Source organism: Hypomesus nipponensis, chromosome 24 (assembly GCF_054491055.1).
Source record: "Hypomesus nipponensis isolate SF chromosome 24, ASM5449105v1, whole genome shotgun sequence".
Classification (NCBI taxonomy): Eukaryota; Metazoa; Chordata; class Actinopteri; order Osmeriformes; family Osmeridae; genus Hypomesus; species Hypomesus nipponensis.
In genome coordinates, this window is record NC_140384.1 from 8,845,176 (window position 1) to 8,860,000 (window position 14,825).

The 14,825-nt window shown below is 49.6% G+C and overlaps 2 protein-coding genes across 2 annotated transcripts in view; one reads left to right on the plus strand and one right to left on the minus strand.

The window, feature by feature from the left end:
- Positions 1 to 1,919: 1,919 nt before the first annotated feature.
- Positions 1,920 to 8,472, minus strand: med27 (mediator complex subunit 27). The gene is made up of 8 exons (XM_084690263.1): positions 8,241 to 8,472; positions 7,983 to 8,127; positions 5,027 to 5,157; positions 4,058 to 4,151; positions 3,623 to 3,730; positions 3,469 to 3,510; positions 3,185 to 3,262; positions 1,920 to 2,543 (listed from the first exon to the last, which is right to left on the minus strand). The coding sequence occupies exons 1-8, from the start codon at positions 8,441 to 8,443 to the stop codon at positions 2,409 to 2,411; spliced, it is 936 nt and encodes a 311-aa protein (XP_084546389.1). The 5' UTR covers positions 8,444 to 8,472; the 3' UTR covers positions 1,920 to 2,408.
- Positions 8,473 to 9,820: 1,348 nt separating this feature from the next.
- Positions 9,821 to 14,825, plus strand: part of ntng2a (netrin g2a) — a 21,956-nt gene continuing 16,951 nt past the window's right edge. The window contains exons 1-2 of the mRNA XM_084690030.1: positions 9,821 to 10,562; positions 13,741 to 14,384. Of these exons, the coding sequence (XP_084546156.1) occupies positions 10,326 to 10,562; positions 13,741 to 14,384 (881 nt within the window). The 5' untranslated portion in view covers positions 9,821 to 10,325. The remainder of the gene's footprint in view (positions 10,563 to 13,740; positions 14,385 to 14,825) is intronic.

The window sequence follows — 14,825 nt, forward strand, 5'->3', positions numbered from 1 at the left end:
TTTACCCAACACACACCCAACCACGGATACACACACACACACACACACAAACACACAGTTTCCAGTGAGTCAGTGAATATGGACAAGACCTCTCTCTTTCTGCAGCAGCCTCAGGACAGTGTTAACCTTCTCTGGCTCTGAGCTGCGAGAGAGTCCATCTACATGAAGAACTCAACACTGCCCGGATCACCAGAGCTCCAGAGCATGTCTGTCTTGCTGTGGGTACTGAAGTTACAGAGATAGATGTGTGAGATACCTTTAAAGGAAAACAGCTTGAAAGATATTCAAATAGATGTTCCATCAAAAGGAATCTCTAACATGGCTTCTCATTTGAATGCAGGCCGCCTAATTCTCTCCCCGCTCGCAGATTCCACGGGAATATGACAGGCTAACTAGAACCATTAGGATCCACACAATCCAAAACCCCTGTCCTGTCCTGACAGGACGACGTGGTGTTTCAATTACATTCAGCAGGAAAATAATGAAGGCTAAACTAGGGCTGGGGAAAACAGAAAAATACCAGTGATATAGTATCAGTTAGTGGCATATATGTGTGTGATAGAGACTCAGAGACTGAGAATGATAGTGTGTGCATGTGAGACAGTAAGTATGTGTGTAAAGTGTCTTGTTCTTCTGAAGACTAAACCTCCACGACTCCAGTCTGACTGCCCAGGACGAGCCAGCTGAAGTAATGAATGCAATAATGAGGCTCAAATAAACATTAGATGCATTATTCATTCTAAGAAAAGGTTAGTCGTGTTCTTCCTCCATGAATATTATTTCACTGTAGTAAATTATTAGATTCGTGAACTCAAATCAGACACCGTTCCGATGAATTCATTACAAGAGACAAGATGAGAGAGGAGGACAGAACTGGAAAGATGTTTGTTCATTGTGCGGCCAATTTTCGTGGCTTTATCGACTCTCTGCCAAGCTGACCACGGCAGTCATTGATTGGCTGATAAAGCAGGAAGTGATAGATTAGCATGTTATTATTAGTGATAACCTGTCTCCCCCCCCCCCTTCCCCCAGGCCCCCTTGCAGAGACTCCTGTGGAGTAACAAGCACTACAGCAAGCCCTACTCTGCATGATACAAGCACTCACATACAGACACATCATCACAGATCATTACACTGTCACACAGACACTAAACACTGGAGATCAATATCACCAACCACCTATCACCTCATATGCTTAACCAGTAACCACTAAACACATGCCTAGCAACATCGGAATCATAACTCATCGACAGTTCTACAACCCTCTCGGCCCCGATACTCTTGACAGAATTTAAAATCTTCCAGTCGGTTGGCATGGGAGTACGCCAGTCATCGTTCTGGGGAGACATTTGTTACAACACCTGAGAGTTAATTTGCATATATTTAATAAAAAAGCGTTGTCAGTGAGAAATGCTGCCCAGGCAGAAGTTGGTATTTGGCTAGATGAGAATCATCCATATTGTAATCCAGAGGGGTGAGCGAGGTCTGTTCTCTGTGGTCTAGTTCTACGCCGTCCCTGATAGATGGTGGTCTAGATGAGCTGTGAGGCATGGGGCTGATCACAGACGTCATCTCTCCTTAAGATTACAATTGAGAATTTACAGTTTAAAGATTATAGTTGATGTTGAGTACGTTTAAATTCCAGGCACAGCCAGAACAGCACACCTTTCACTACGCGCTCTCTGCCTAGCACAGCAGGAGAGTTCCTAATAAGGCCCCGAAAAGTCTGTCATCACAAACATTACAAAGGCAAACGTGTTCAGTAGACCAGAGCAGGTAAACAACTTCCATTATTCATGTCTCTGAATGCGTAGGTTGGGTATGTTGTGACTTGGGGGGAAGGCAAAACTACCAGGAACATTAATTCATCATAAGAGAGAAGTGTAAACTAGTTTCGACCATGAGTACACATGACCAGGTTTTCATGAACTATTTTACAACTTTATTTCAAATTATTAATATTACAAAACATAACTTTTTTTCAGGAGTTTACAAAAGAGGATTTTTTTTCAGGAGGTTTCAGGGGTTTACAAAAGTAGGTGAGGAGTTTGGAACCAAATTGAAATCACAGATTTTCTGGGTTACATCTCCTGCTCACACACACCCTCTCCACACACCCTGCCAACTCACAGCATGAAATATTTAATACTTCAAAAACAATGGGGGGATGGGTGGGGGGGGGGCTGAGGGATGCAAAGCTATTTTTTTTTTTTGTTAAGTGTAAAGTGGGTGAGAGCATGTGTGTGCATATTTACAGCGGTATATGTGTCTGTTACTGCCGGCAGGTATCGTGGAAGGGCTGAGACTGTGTGTGTGTGTGTTACTGCCGGCAGGTATCGTGGAAGGGCTGACACTGTGTGTGTGTTACTGCCGGCAGGTATCGTGGAAGGGCTGACACTGTGTGTGTGTTACTGCCGGCAGGTATCGTGGAAGGCCTCGAGGGTGCGGAAGTCTCTCCAGGTGGGCGGGAGGCCGTCCTGTAGGAAGCGTCCACATCGTTGACACGGACTCTGAAACAACTTGATGTAGCTCCTCAACCACGTCTAGAGGGAGGGAGGGGGGAGGGAGGGAGGACAGGGAGAGAAGGAGGGAGGGAGGGAGGGAGGGAGGGAGGGAGGGAGGGAGGGAGGGAGGGAGGGAGGGAGGGAGGGAGGGAGGGAGGGAGGGAGGGAGGGAGGGAGGGAGGGAGGGAGGGAGGGAGGGAGGGAGGGAGGGAGGGAGGGAGGGAGGGAGGGAAGAGAGAGAAACACAGACCGGCTAAATGAGAGAAAATGATACACCTGCTTGGAGGTGGATTAAGGGAGTCAGGTGGTTGAGCGGTTAGGGAATCGGACTAGTAATCAGAAGGTTGCAGGTTTGATTCCCGGCCCTGCAAAATGACGGGTCCTTGGGCAAGGCACTTCACCCTACTTGCCTCGGGGAATGTCCCTGTACTTACTGTAAGTCACTCTGGATAAGAGTGTCTGCTAAATGACAAAAATGTAAATGTAAAATGGATTGACACCTTTCTCATCTCTCCTCTTCAACCTTGACTTTTACTTTACTCTCCCTCAAACCTTTTCATACTCTACTTACCCCCCCCCCTCTATCCTCCTCCCCCTCCCCCTTTATCCTCCCCCCCCCCCCTGCCCCTCTATCCCCTCCCCCTCTATCCTCCTCTCCATCCCATCCCCTCCCTTCTCACCATGAAGGAGCGTACCACCACATCAGGCATCTGGGGGAGCTGGTAGTGCAGCAGAGCTGTAGTGGCGTGGTCCGTCACCTGACAGACAGACAGAAAGAGAGAGAGAGATACTCAGAGAGAGAGAGAGAGAGAAATAAACAGAGAGAGAGAGATAAACAGAGAGAGAGAAACAGAGAGAGAGAAACAGAAAGAGACAGGAGAGCTCATTAAAAATTATCTTTCTACTGTAGAGAGCGAAGATACCACAGTTCGTGTCAGTTGTCGTGGCAATGGTCGGCCCTCACCTTCTGAAACACCTGGTAGTTGGACTTGGACCAGATATCCAGCTGGAGACAGAGAGGAGGATTGTTGTCAAGATTATGAAACATGATGATTGTTTCTACTGTAGAAACCCGACTGTAGGACTCAGACGGCTCCCCCTGACCCCTGACCCCTGACCTTGCCGTCATCAGAGTAGATGTTCTCGTTGAAACCTCTGACGATGGTGCGGTCGATGAACAAACTCCTCATCACCAAGATGGCCTTTAGGACCTTCCCTAGCGTGACCTGCGCACACACACACACACACACGTGAGGAATCATTGCTGTTTAGTTTAACCTCCAACTGATGTGCAGCGTGTGTGCGGTGTGTGTGCGGTGTGTGTGAGGTGTGTGTGAGGTGTGTGTGTGCGGTGTGTGTGAGGTGTGTGTGAGGTGTGTGTGCGGTGTGTGTGAGGTGTGTGTGCGGTGTGTGTGAGGTGTGTGTGCGGTGTGTGTGTGAGGTGTGTGTGCGGTGTGTGTGTGAGGTGTGTGTGCGGTGTGTGTGTGAGGTGTGTGTGCGGTGTGTGTGTGAGGCGTGTGTGCGGTGTGTGTGCGATGTGTGTGAGGGCTCACCAGCAGCACCGCTGAGGTTCCGTTGGGTCGGAACAGTTCTATGGGCATGTCAGGGAACATGCGCCTGATCCTGGAGATGACATCATCCACATACCTGCCACACAAGGAAGGAATCATCAGGAGAAGTGTCTGATAATCCTGACAACAAAACCGGGGCCAAACTACCAGGTGTTTCAACAGGTGAGGTCTGCCTTTCTCTCTGCCTTTCTCTCTGCCTGTCTGCCTGTCTGTCTGCCTGCCTGTCTGCCTGTCTGTCTGCATGTCTGTCTGTCCAGAATGCCAGATAAGAGCCTTCAAGCCAGAAGGAACTTCACTAGAGCCTGAGGATGTGACATTCAGAGATGTCTGCGGTTACCATAGAGGCGGAAGATGCAATTTTCTCTCCTGCCCTGATGCTCGCTCGCCCGTTCGCCCGCCCGCCCCTCTCTCCAGCTCCCTCCCTGACTGAACCCATCCAGTGAAACCGTTCCTTTTCCTTCCGACAACCAGAAACTGAGGCGAGGGTGCGTTCCAGCCTCCAGCGCTGGACAGGCGGGTCCTGATCACGACCGGCCAGACACACGCAAGGTCTGTCGGTTTTAACTCAAGAGTTTGCCCCTTTTCTGAGGTTTGCTAATTGCGGTATTTGTACTCAGTGTTAAGAGGTGTGTTCCATCTCTGGTGGAGACACAGAGGATGAAAACAAAGCATCTGCCTTCCACCTCGTCTGCCAGCTGGGGAACCCTCTCCAGCATCTCCTTCAATCTCTCTCTCATCTCGCCGCCCATCCAACCCTCCCTCCCCCCCCCCCCCAGCACCTCTCCTCCACCCTCATCTCTGGCTCAGCAATCACTCTCTTCCTCCGGTCCCTCTTGTTCTTGGGGCACTCAGGGTCTTAATGGTGCAGAAGGACAGCTGTGACCCCTCTGGGAGGTCAGAACTACAAATCCGGTTAAGAACTACAGATATGGAGGGGCGAGGCGTACTCACTGCGGGGACAGGACCAGCGTACTGGGCTGGACTTTGGGTCTTCTTTTGGCTGATGCTCCCATCTGATTGGCTGAGCGTTTGAGTGACTGCTGGTTGAGCAAACTGGAGGCGAGCCCAGCATGGTATTGCAACTACGGGACAGGAAGAGACAAAAGGCTAAGGTCAAAGGTCATCCCACGTTCAAACCGTAGCGACCTCTCATCGACCTCTCACACAGACATAGTACCTCAGCAGCTCACGAGGTTGGTACAGGATCTGGTAAAGAAAGGGAGATAAGAACCTGCACTGGCTACTGTTCTTTCACAAAACGCCACCAAGAAGGCTCGGCCTGCATTCCATGGCTGCTGTATCCAGACACACGAGAGCAAGGATGCCGAACCACCTTTAAATGAAAGGTCCTCCCTGCTGCTGATGAATGTGTGGCCTTCAGAAGAGAAAATACTGGTCCTGCCTTATCAAAGGTCCCCTACTGTCTCCCACCTCTTTAATGAGGAGTTAGTGTTCACACCCGCCCACACACACACACACTGAGAACACAAGCCAACACACCAAGTCTGCACAGAACATACAGCTTTGCACACACACACACACAATATACACAGGAACACAGTCTCTCTCTCACACACACACACACCCTTCTTCCTCCCAAAAATAATAAGGAAGCTGGCTTTAGCAGTCAGAGCATGATCAAACGGCTTCTAACAGGACATTTTCAAAACAGTACCCACCAGCACCCCTTAATCTAGATAAGACAGGCTGACCAATTAATCTGCTCTTTCTGTTTTTCTATCTGACTGTATGTCTGTTTTCATGTATGTGTCTGTCTGTCTGCCTGTCTGCCTGCCTGCCTGCCTGCCTGCCTGCCTGCCTGCCTGCCTGCCTGCCTGCCTGCCTGCCTGCCTGCCTGCCTGCCTGCCTGCCAGCCAGCCAGCCAGCCAGCCAGCCTGTCTGTTCTACACTACCAGAGGTGGAGACTTTATTCACACCAGAACTTCCTAACATGATAAACCTAGAAGTCACCTTCTGCTCTAATGACTGTGTGCTTATGTATGCATGTGTGTGCATGTGTGTGCATGTGTGTACTGAAGCGAAACAGAGGGCCCATCCAGACAGCACACAGAGCCACCTCTCATCGCTGGGTGGAGAGCGTGTGGATGTGAGCTGTGTCTCCACGACAGGAGGACTAATTGTAGCTCATTAGCGGTGTGGGTTAAGCAGAGGCCACTGGCTGGCTGAGGAGGAGCACAGGGCCGCCCCAGGCAAAGTCACCTTGGAGACCCGATCTGAGCTGGAGGCCCGAGGACACAGAGAGTTGCGGCACCCACGGATAATAAAAGTTCCTCTCAGCCAGGGAGCCTGAAGTTAGGGAGTTTGAAGTTAAGGAAGTCTTCAGTCAGTCGAGGAGTCTGCACTTTGACGCTGACAAGGCTGTTGCCAGCCAGGCTGTGGGTAGGGAGGGTACAGATAGACAGGGTACAGGTAGGCAGGGTACAGGTAGGGAGGGTACAGGTAGGCAGGGTACAGGTAGGCAGGGTACAGGTAGGGAGGGTACAGGTAGGGAGGGTACAGGTAGGGAGGGTACAGATAGACAGGGTACAGGTAGGCAGGGTACAGGTAGGGAGGGTACAGGTAGGCAGGGTACAGGTAGGGAGGGTACAGGTAGGCAGGGTACAGGTGGGGAGGATACAGGTAGGCAGGGTACAGGTAGGGAGGGTACAGGTAGGCAGGGTACAGGTAGGGAGGGTACAGGTAGGCAGGGTACAGGTACGGAGGGTACAGGTAGGCAGGGTACAGGTAGGGAGGGTACAGGTAGGCAGGGTACAGGTAGGGAGGGTACAGGTAGGCAGGGTACAGGTAGGGAGGGTACAGGTAGGGAGGGTACAGGTAGGGAGGGTACAGGTAGGCAGGGTACAGGTAGGGAGGGTACAGGTAGGGAGGGTACAGGTAGGCAGGGTACAGGTAGGGAGGGTACAGGTAGGGAGGGTACAGGTAGGCAGGGTACAGGTAGGGAGGGTACAGGTAGGCAGGGTACAGGTAGGGAGGGTACAGGTAGGGAGTCTGTATGGAGTCTGTGGGTAGAGATTCTGCAGGTAACATGTCCCCTCACCCCAACACACACACACACACACCTCTCCAGCCACACAAAGCTCAACACAGGCCCACACACAGTCTAGGCGTATTATACTTCTACAGACGTTATTGGGCAGCGACTCTAAAAGTCATGAGGTCACCGCTGATGCTAGTGTATGTTCTCCCGGTGACAGGCATGTGTGGAGTTTCTGTAACCTCTCTTTCGTCTCTGACAACACAGGAGAGGACAAGGGCACCCTTCACACAAACACCAATCTCTCTAAAAGCACTGAGGGAAGCGAGAGCCTGTGTGTGTGTGTATGTGTGTGTGCGTGTGAGATAGACAGAGACCCCCTACTGGAATTACACGTGATCAAAGGACACACACTGATGCTGCCACAAAAAAATGGAGGCAGGAAATGAGGAATGATTTTAAAGGGTTTGACCACTTCAATGTGAAGTGGGTAGTGTGAGCTATATTCCCCTGGAGTGGGGGCAGGAGGGGGGGGGGGGGGGTGCCAGAGTGGAATCTAAGTGTATGTGTTTTGAAGTGGGGACCAGCTGTGTGTTATCAACAGAAGAGCCCTTGTTCTTTCATACCACATCAAACAGTGGAGAGAGAGAGTAGCTTTAACATGCATCCTTTCCTGTTGTCATGACGGACTGAGGATGGTGATCGACAGGCCGAAAGAACACAGAACCCCAGACACGTAGAGGCAAAACAAGAAAACAGAACGGCACGTAGACGGGTTTCCAAGCAGACGAACAGGCTGAATTTTGGAAATAGAAAACGGATAGACGGAACGAAATCCGTTTGACGGACAAGACAGGCACACTATGAAACAATCGATCGTGCAAGCAAGCACTCAGTTCTCAGGTTACTCACTTTGTTGGACCATTTGTATGCCTGCAGTAGCTGGCTGTAAAGAGGAGTCTTGTCCTGAACTGGATCCAGACTTAACAGACCACTGTTGTGGAGAGGGTGGCTTTCTGACGGACGTCCAACCAGAGTACTTAAACGCTCCAACTCACTACTCACAAACAACACACATCAGCACTGGTTTAAGTCAAACACACACGTATATCAGTTTTGCAATGTTTATAGCTACCGGGTCTTTTTTGCTGGCTAGCTACCGTTGCTCACTTTAGATCGCGATTCACTGACTGCAGATTGTCTTGAAACTCGGTTGTGAAAACCTTTTCCCGCCCTTCGAGTGTTTCTTTATTTTTCATTCCATCTTTAAGAGAATCAAACACCCTTGTTACACTTGAACGAAGTGCCTGAATAGCATTGATAGCCTGAGAAAATGCTTCTAAATTTACACCAACATTCATTACGTCCGCCATGTTTTCTTTCTACTGGACCAAAAAGCAGAGTGGCGCACAATGAACGTCATTCGCAGCGCTTGCATGGGAAATGTAGTTTTCACCTCTCCATTTCCTTGGTCTACTGTCCCAACCTGTGGTCGGGCATCAGGACCACGGACAGCGACATGCGTGTAGTCCGCAGAATTGATTCCCAAATGCTTGGCTAAGCCGAATTAAGCTATAGACTACAACAACAATCTCGAATCATAAATTATGAAGATTACCATGTCTCTCATTACTAAACCAAAACAATTTAACAACTCACATACTTCAGACACTAGAGTTAAAATAGCCTTGGCTAGTCTAACCGCAGAGTTGTATTTTAGATGCAGTGTGTGGTGAGTAGGCTATTTATACGGACTGCTCCTTTAAGCAGGGTGGAGATCGGACCTGCTCGCTCGTGGGACGCCTCTATTTCTGGGCGGTGAGATGAAGTTGCGCATACGCTTGATACACAGATACAGTTTAATCAATTACCAATGGCAACAGAGAAGGCGAAAGATAGATACATCTGTCCTTGAGCGAGTAGCTTAGCCTGTGGCACACTGGAGATTGTTATTTAAAGTAAAGAGAGGTGAGAGAAGACCCTGCCTAAAAGTAATCTGTCTGTGGTAGATCATTCGACCATTTCTTTTGCTTCTACGTTCCCGTGACCAAAGGCACCAGCCACAACCCTGCGCGCGACTCACTTCAAAAGTACTGCGAGCAAGAAGTAATAGAGCGATGAGAATCTCTGCCTAATCTTCTTAAGGGGAGGACAGGATCTGCAGTGACAGAATAAATATAAGAGCACAAAGTCAAACATACTGTATGTAGACTTCATTCATTCGGTAAGTACAATCTTCATTATGTTTATATATAATATATTTTTCAGAATTCAACGCAGATCTCAGTCTTAGAACTGTAACCCACCACTCTTATTAGTGTAGCTATTGATATTTTATTGGTTTCTCAATGGTTATTATCACAGTTCTTTCATATTTTAATTGAGCCTTTCAGGAAAGCATATATGTTCCACAAATGTGACTGAAATGGTCTAGGCATAACATAACAAGAAGAGAGGAAAACTGGAGACTTGTCACAAGTTGAAGACTTCAAGCGTGCACTACGAAATGCTAAGAGATGCCGATGGACCGTTAATTGACAGAGGCTATAATTTAACTGCAGGGTTCTAGATAAATGTATAAAGTAGGTAACTAACCGTTTGCGGCCGGTTCTAACATTCAAGCAAGATATAAGCTATGCGTTCAATTATATTGTAGCCTAAAGTCTCGTTTTTTGGAGGCCTGTTATAACAAAGGGCAAATTATTTATTAAATACAATTTCATGAATATTTTCATTTAATGAACCCTCAATTTATTTTTGAATAAAGTCACTGCAACGAGAGACTAATATATTTGATCCCCTCTGCTCTACAGAGCGAGCGCGCCAAGCCGTCCGTACGTGCACCGACTGACATGAAAGAGGACCGTGGGCACGGCTGGTCCACGGAGTCCCCTCACGGACAGGTTCAAGGACACCGGCGACTTGCAGACTGCGCGTGGCAGGATGGATGATATCATATGACAACGGAGGATGTGACAAGTCTGCATCTTATGATAAACAATGTCAAGCGAAAGCAACTTTACATCCACTTAAAAAGTAGCCAAATGATTCATTCATGTATTGTAGACAAACTATTACGAATTAATCCCTGACATTTTTGGAGGTACACGAGTTGAAGAATTTGACAAGCCGAGAGTTGTATTGACCCTTTCACCTCCGGCAGTATGACAGACCACCAGTTTCCCGGCTGACGGGTTATCGTCACGAGGCCACAGTGGCACGGCGCATCTCCGTGCGTATCCAGGGTCTCTGACCATGTCGAGGGTCCGTCCGGCCGCTCTGCTCTCGCGGGTGCTGTTACTCCTACACTGCGCCACTTTGTCTGTGGGGCAGTATGACGTCTGCAAGTCCCTGGTGAGCACGGACGACGGACCAAACTGGGAGTTCTACGCTTGCCAGCCCAAACCCATGGCCATGAAAGAGCTCATGCAGGTGCGCGTGGACCCTACTGGTATCACGTGCGGCAACCCCCCAGAACGGTTCTGTACCCTGGTGAGTTGTTGGGTTAGTTTTGTTAAATACTTCAGGGTTATAACACTCTCAATCTGGAGTTTAAAAGCCGTTTTTTGGCCTCCTTTTGGGTTCACCAACTGTCTAAGGTGGGCTACTCGCATTCTGACTTTCCCGTCAGTGTCATTTCGTGTCTCAGTGTTTAATTGCAGTGTGCAGGAGAGTTAGTGTGAGATTGAATATGCAAGGGAGAGTTATGCTGTCTTCCTTTAGAGAAGCTTTTGCTTCTCATGAATGATTTAGATGGAGTTTCAGTCACTCCTGCCTGCTCGTGCCCCACAGGAGATGCCGCTGTGCTTTGCCTTCGCGTTTTACTCCCCCTCCTCTCTCGCTCCATCCCTCCCCTTTTTGCCCCCCCCCTCCCCTTTTTACTCCCCTCTCTTATCTTTCTTTTTTCTCCCCTCCCTCTGGAACTCCCTCTCTCTTTTGCTGTACGTCTTCCTCTATCTCTCTCTCTCTCTCTCGTGCGCGCTTCTCTCCCTCCCTCCCCCGTGCGCAAGCTGGAAACTGCTGAGAAGGAGTCTCGTCTAATGAGGAAGGGATTTATTTATTTATTCGTCATTTAAACAGGGAGTTACTTGTAAAGACAGGAATCTCTTTACGATATAATTCAATTAAAAATACACAATGTCACGCAGTTACAGGCTCGGGAGGAATACAAAGAATAAATAGCATAAGAAATTAAGACGTTAAAACTAATTGGGTGGTCTATAAGGCCAAAGAGAATGAATCACTAAAACTGTCAAAAGCGCTTGTTTTATTTTAATTTTTTTAACTATTCATTCTCTCCTCTTGAAACTACAAAGAGGGGTCGAGTATTGTAGCCAGAGTCCAGCCTGAAGACAGGTCCAGGAGAAGGGTGTCTGAATGCTCAATGCTGCTCCCCCAACAACAGCAGAGGCACTGCCAGCATCTCAATCCAGCCCTTTTGACATTGCGTATGCTGTCCTGGGTTTCTCCAAGTGTAAGGGCTACTGGGGCTACTCCCCGTTTGGGGAGAGTTTACTGAGTTCAGACTTGACAGTGTGTGTGTGTGTGTGTGTGTGTGTGTGAGAGAGAGAGAGAGAGAGAGAGAGAGTGACAAAGAGAGAGAGAAACAGTAAGCGAGAAAGAATGGATGACATGCAAACCCAGACAGACAGTGTCTCCATAAGTGCCCTGAAGCCCCTCTCCTCCTCCTCCTCCTCCTCCCCTCCTCCTCTAAGCCCCTGGTTTAGAAGGTTCTGTCCTGCACTAGTGTCATACGAGGTATAATCCTGGCCCAGATCGGAGACGCCCAGTTTAGAATCACAAACAGCTACCGGCACTATAAATAGACAGGCAGGTTCCACGGAAGCAGAAGCGGAACACCACACAAGCAGAAGAAGAAGAAGATCTAGAACCTTATCAAAACACCATCAGAACCATTTTTTGTGTGTGTGGCTGGGTCCCTGTGATGAATTTTACATGATCACTGCCTGATTTAGTCCCCGGGGCCCCCCCATCCCCCTCCCCCCCATCCCCCCCCCCCCCCTCCCCATCCCTCCATGGTGCTAATATTAAATGATTATTATTATATCAGCCTCCATCGCACACCTCCCCATCTCTCTTCCTCTCTTCGCCCAGTGTGCCCGCGTGTGTGTGTGTGTGCCCGCATGTGTGTGTGTGCGTACACCCCACGCTGGGCCTGATAAGCTGCATAGTGTGGTGTGTGTTCCCTCAGACCCAATTAGAACTGCTCTTTCCCAGCTGCACGGTCCGGAGGAGACCGCAGAGAACCTCACGGAGCGTTACCAGCCCCTCTTCTTTTAAAGTCCAGCCCCTAAAGAGAGATGGGAGCAGTCATTGTCTATGAAGTGAACCAGCTTAACACAGAGAGTCTACTAACAAGGGGCTTACTGTATGTTAAGATACATATCCATATCTACTGGCAGTGCGGCAAGCTTACTGTCTTTCAATGAGCAGGCGGCCGTTTGGTTAGCGACAAGGCTAACTGTGCATCAGTAAGCCAGCAAACAGCACTCGGTCGCAGGCTAATGGTCTTTAACTGAAGGCTTATACCACTTAGCACTGTGCAAGGTTGCCCCATTGCTCTTTCACAGGGATGTGAGAGACAGGGATCCTGTGTGGATAATAGCCGGTTTAGTAGCACAGCCACCTGGTGTGACAGGTTGAAGAGAGAGGATCAAACTCTTTGTTGGACACCTGGTTAGTGGTTTCACTGGCTAGAACACACACACCCACAGAGACACACACCCACAGTCACACACACACACACACACACACACGCACACACACACACACATACATTCACAAACAGAGTCTTGAAGCACACACACAGACTGGACAGCAATCTTGGAGCGCACATGCAGAATCACAAACACATACACACACCATTAGCCCTGATGTTTTATATAAGTCAGTGTTGTGGAATACTCTGTATAACAGAATGTGAAGGAAATCATGTTTGTGTGTGTGTGCGTGTGTAGGAGACTCCGTGACATTTTGTGGCCCGGTTGGCCATTGTGCTGTGTGACATGTTTTCTTTGGGATTAGCAGGTCAGGGAAGACCGCACACCAATCCTCTTGGTAATCCGTCCTCATGTGTGTCACTGGAACAGCGGCCTGCGACTGCAGTTTAGGAGCACACACACACACACACACACACAACGACAGTCCTCGAAGCTACAGGCACACCCACATGTATATATTTATATACACATCTATATATACAGTATATATATACATATTTATAGTTTACGCAGGGTCTTCAGTTTGAAGCAATATCTGCATACAGTGTGACATAGTCAGTCAAAACAAATGCACTGTGATACAGGACACTGTGATCGCAGCAGTAATCAGTCACTGGGACCATCTTAGAGAACCTGTATTTTAGCAGCATAGTTTCGCCGCTGTAAACACAACAGTTTTACATATCAGTATCAGTCTGTGCGGGACTGCAGTGACCCATGAATCATCACTAACTCGTTCCCCTCCCTCCCTCCCCCCCTTCCCCCCTTCCCCTCCCTCCCTCCCTCCCTCCCTCCCTCCCTCCCTCCCTCCCTCCCTCCCTCCCTCCCTCCCTCCCTCCCTCCCTCCCTCCCTCCCTCCCTCCCTCCCTCCCTCCCTCCCTCCCTCCCTCCCTCCCTCCCTCCCTCCCTCCCTCCCTCCCTCCCTCCAGGAGAACCCCTACCTCTGCAGTGACGAGTGCGACGCCTCCAATCCCGACCTGGCTCACCCCCCTCAGCTGATGCAGGACCGCGAGCGCGGCGGCCTCATCACCTATTGGCAGACGGTCACATGGTCCCGTTTCCCAGAGCCCCTATTGGCCAACATCTCGCTGTCCTGGAACAAGAGCCTGGAGCTGACGGACGACGTGGTGGTGACGTTCGAGTACGGCCGGCCCACCGTCATGGTCCTGGACAAGTCCCTGGACAAGGGCCGGACGTGGCAGCCGTACCAGTTTTACGCGGACGACTGCATGGAGGCCTTCGGGATGCCCTCCAAACGCGTCCAGGACCTCTCCGCCACCAACCTGACCCGGGTCATCTGCACCGAGCAGTACTCGCGCTGGGTGGGCTCCAAGAACGAGAAGAACGTGCGCTTCGAGGTGCGGGCGCGCTTCTCCGTGTTCGCCGGGCCCAAGATGATGAACACGGACAGCCTGTACACGCGTATGGAGACCATGAAGGGCCTGAGGGATTTCTTCACCTTCACCAACCTGCGCCTGCGGCTCCTCAGGCCCGCTCTGGGCGGCACCTACGTCCAGAAAGACAACCTGCTCAAGTACTTCTACGCCATCTCCAACATCGAGGTACCGGCCAGGTAAACACACACCTTCACAGCACCGAGACCGTTCAGATACAGAGCCCATCTTTGACGGACTGTAGATATTCCTACCAGGTGAGATACCAGCATCAAGGACTATGCAGGTATACTGTAACGTAATGACGTACATTCAGTAGACGGTTTTGCCACTGTATCTGGCATACAGGGGTGGATTTGAACCTGCAATCTCTCTCACTACCTAACTATAACTATCCCTGGACTATCAGAAACCAGCCAGATTATATACTGTATATTTCCAGCCGAAAAAGACCACCTTTTTCATAGAGATACCAGCCACAAGCCAGTGTAAACACATCCCTCTCAAACATGTAAATACCAACATTGAAGTAAATGGATAAAAGACCCTCCTCTTCCTGGTTGCGTGATGAGTGGGCAGACACAGGCGTTATTGCAGGTGTTTGTTTCCTGTCGTTTCAC

What these genes read in the sequence shown, in the direction of transcription:
- med27 (XM_084690263.1), bottom strand. Translation starts at nt 8,443, where the DNA reads ATGGCGGACGTAATGAATGTTGGTGTAAATTTAGAAGCATTTTCTCAG. An exon ending in TCAGTGAATCGCGATCTAAA is followed by an intron (nt 8,128 to 8,240) that starts GTGAGCAACGGT and finishes GTTTGTGAGTAG; the next exon opens with TGAGTTGGAGCGTTTAAGTA. An exon ending in CATACAAATGGTCCAACAAA is followed by an intron (nt 5,158 to 7,982) that starts GTGAGTAACCTG and finishes CCTGTCCCGTAG; the next exon opens with TTGCAATACCATGCTGGGCT.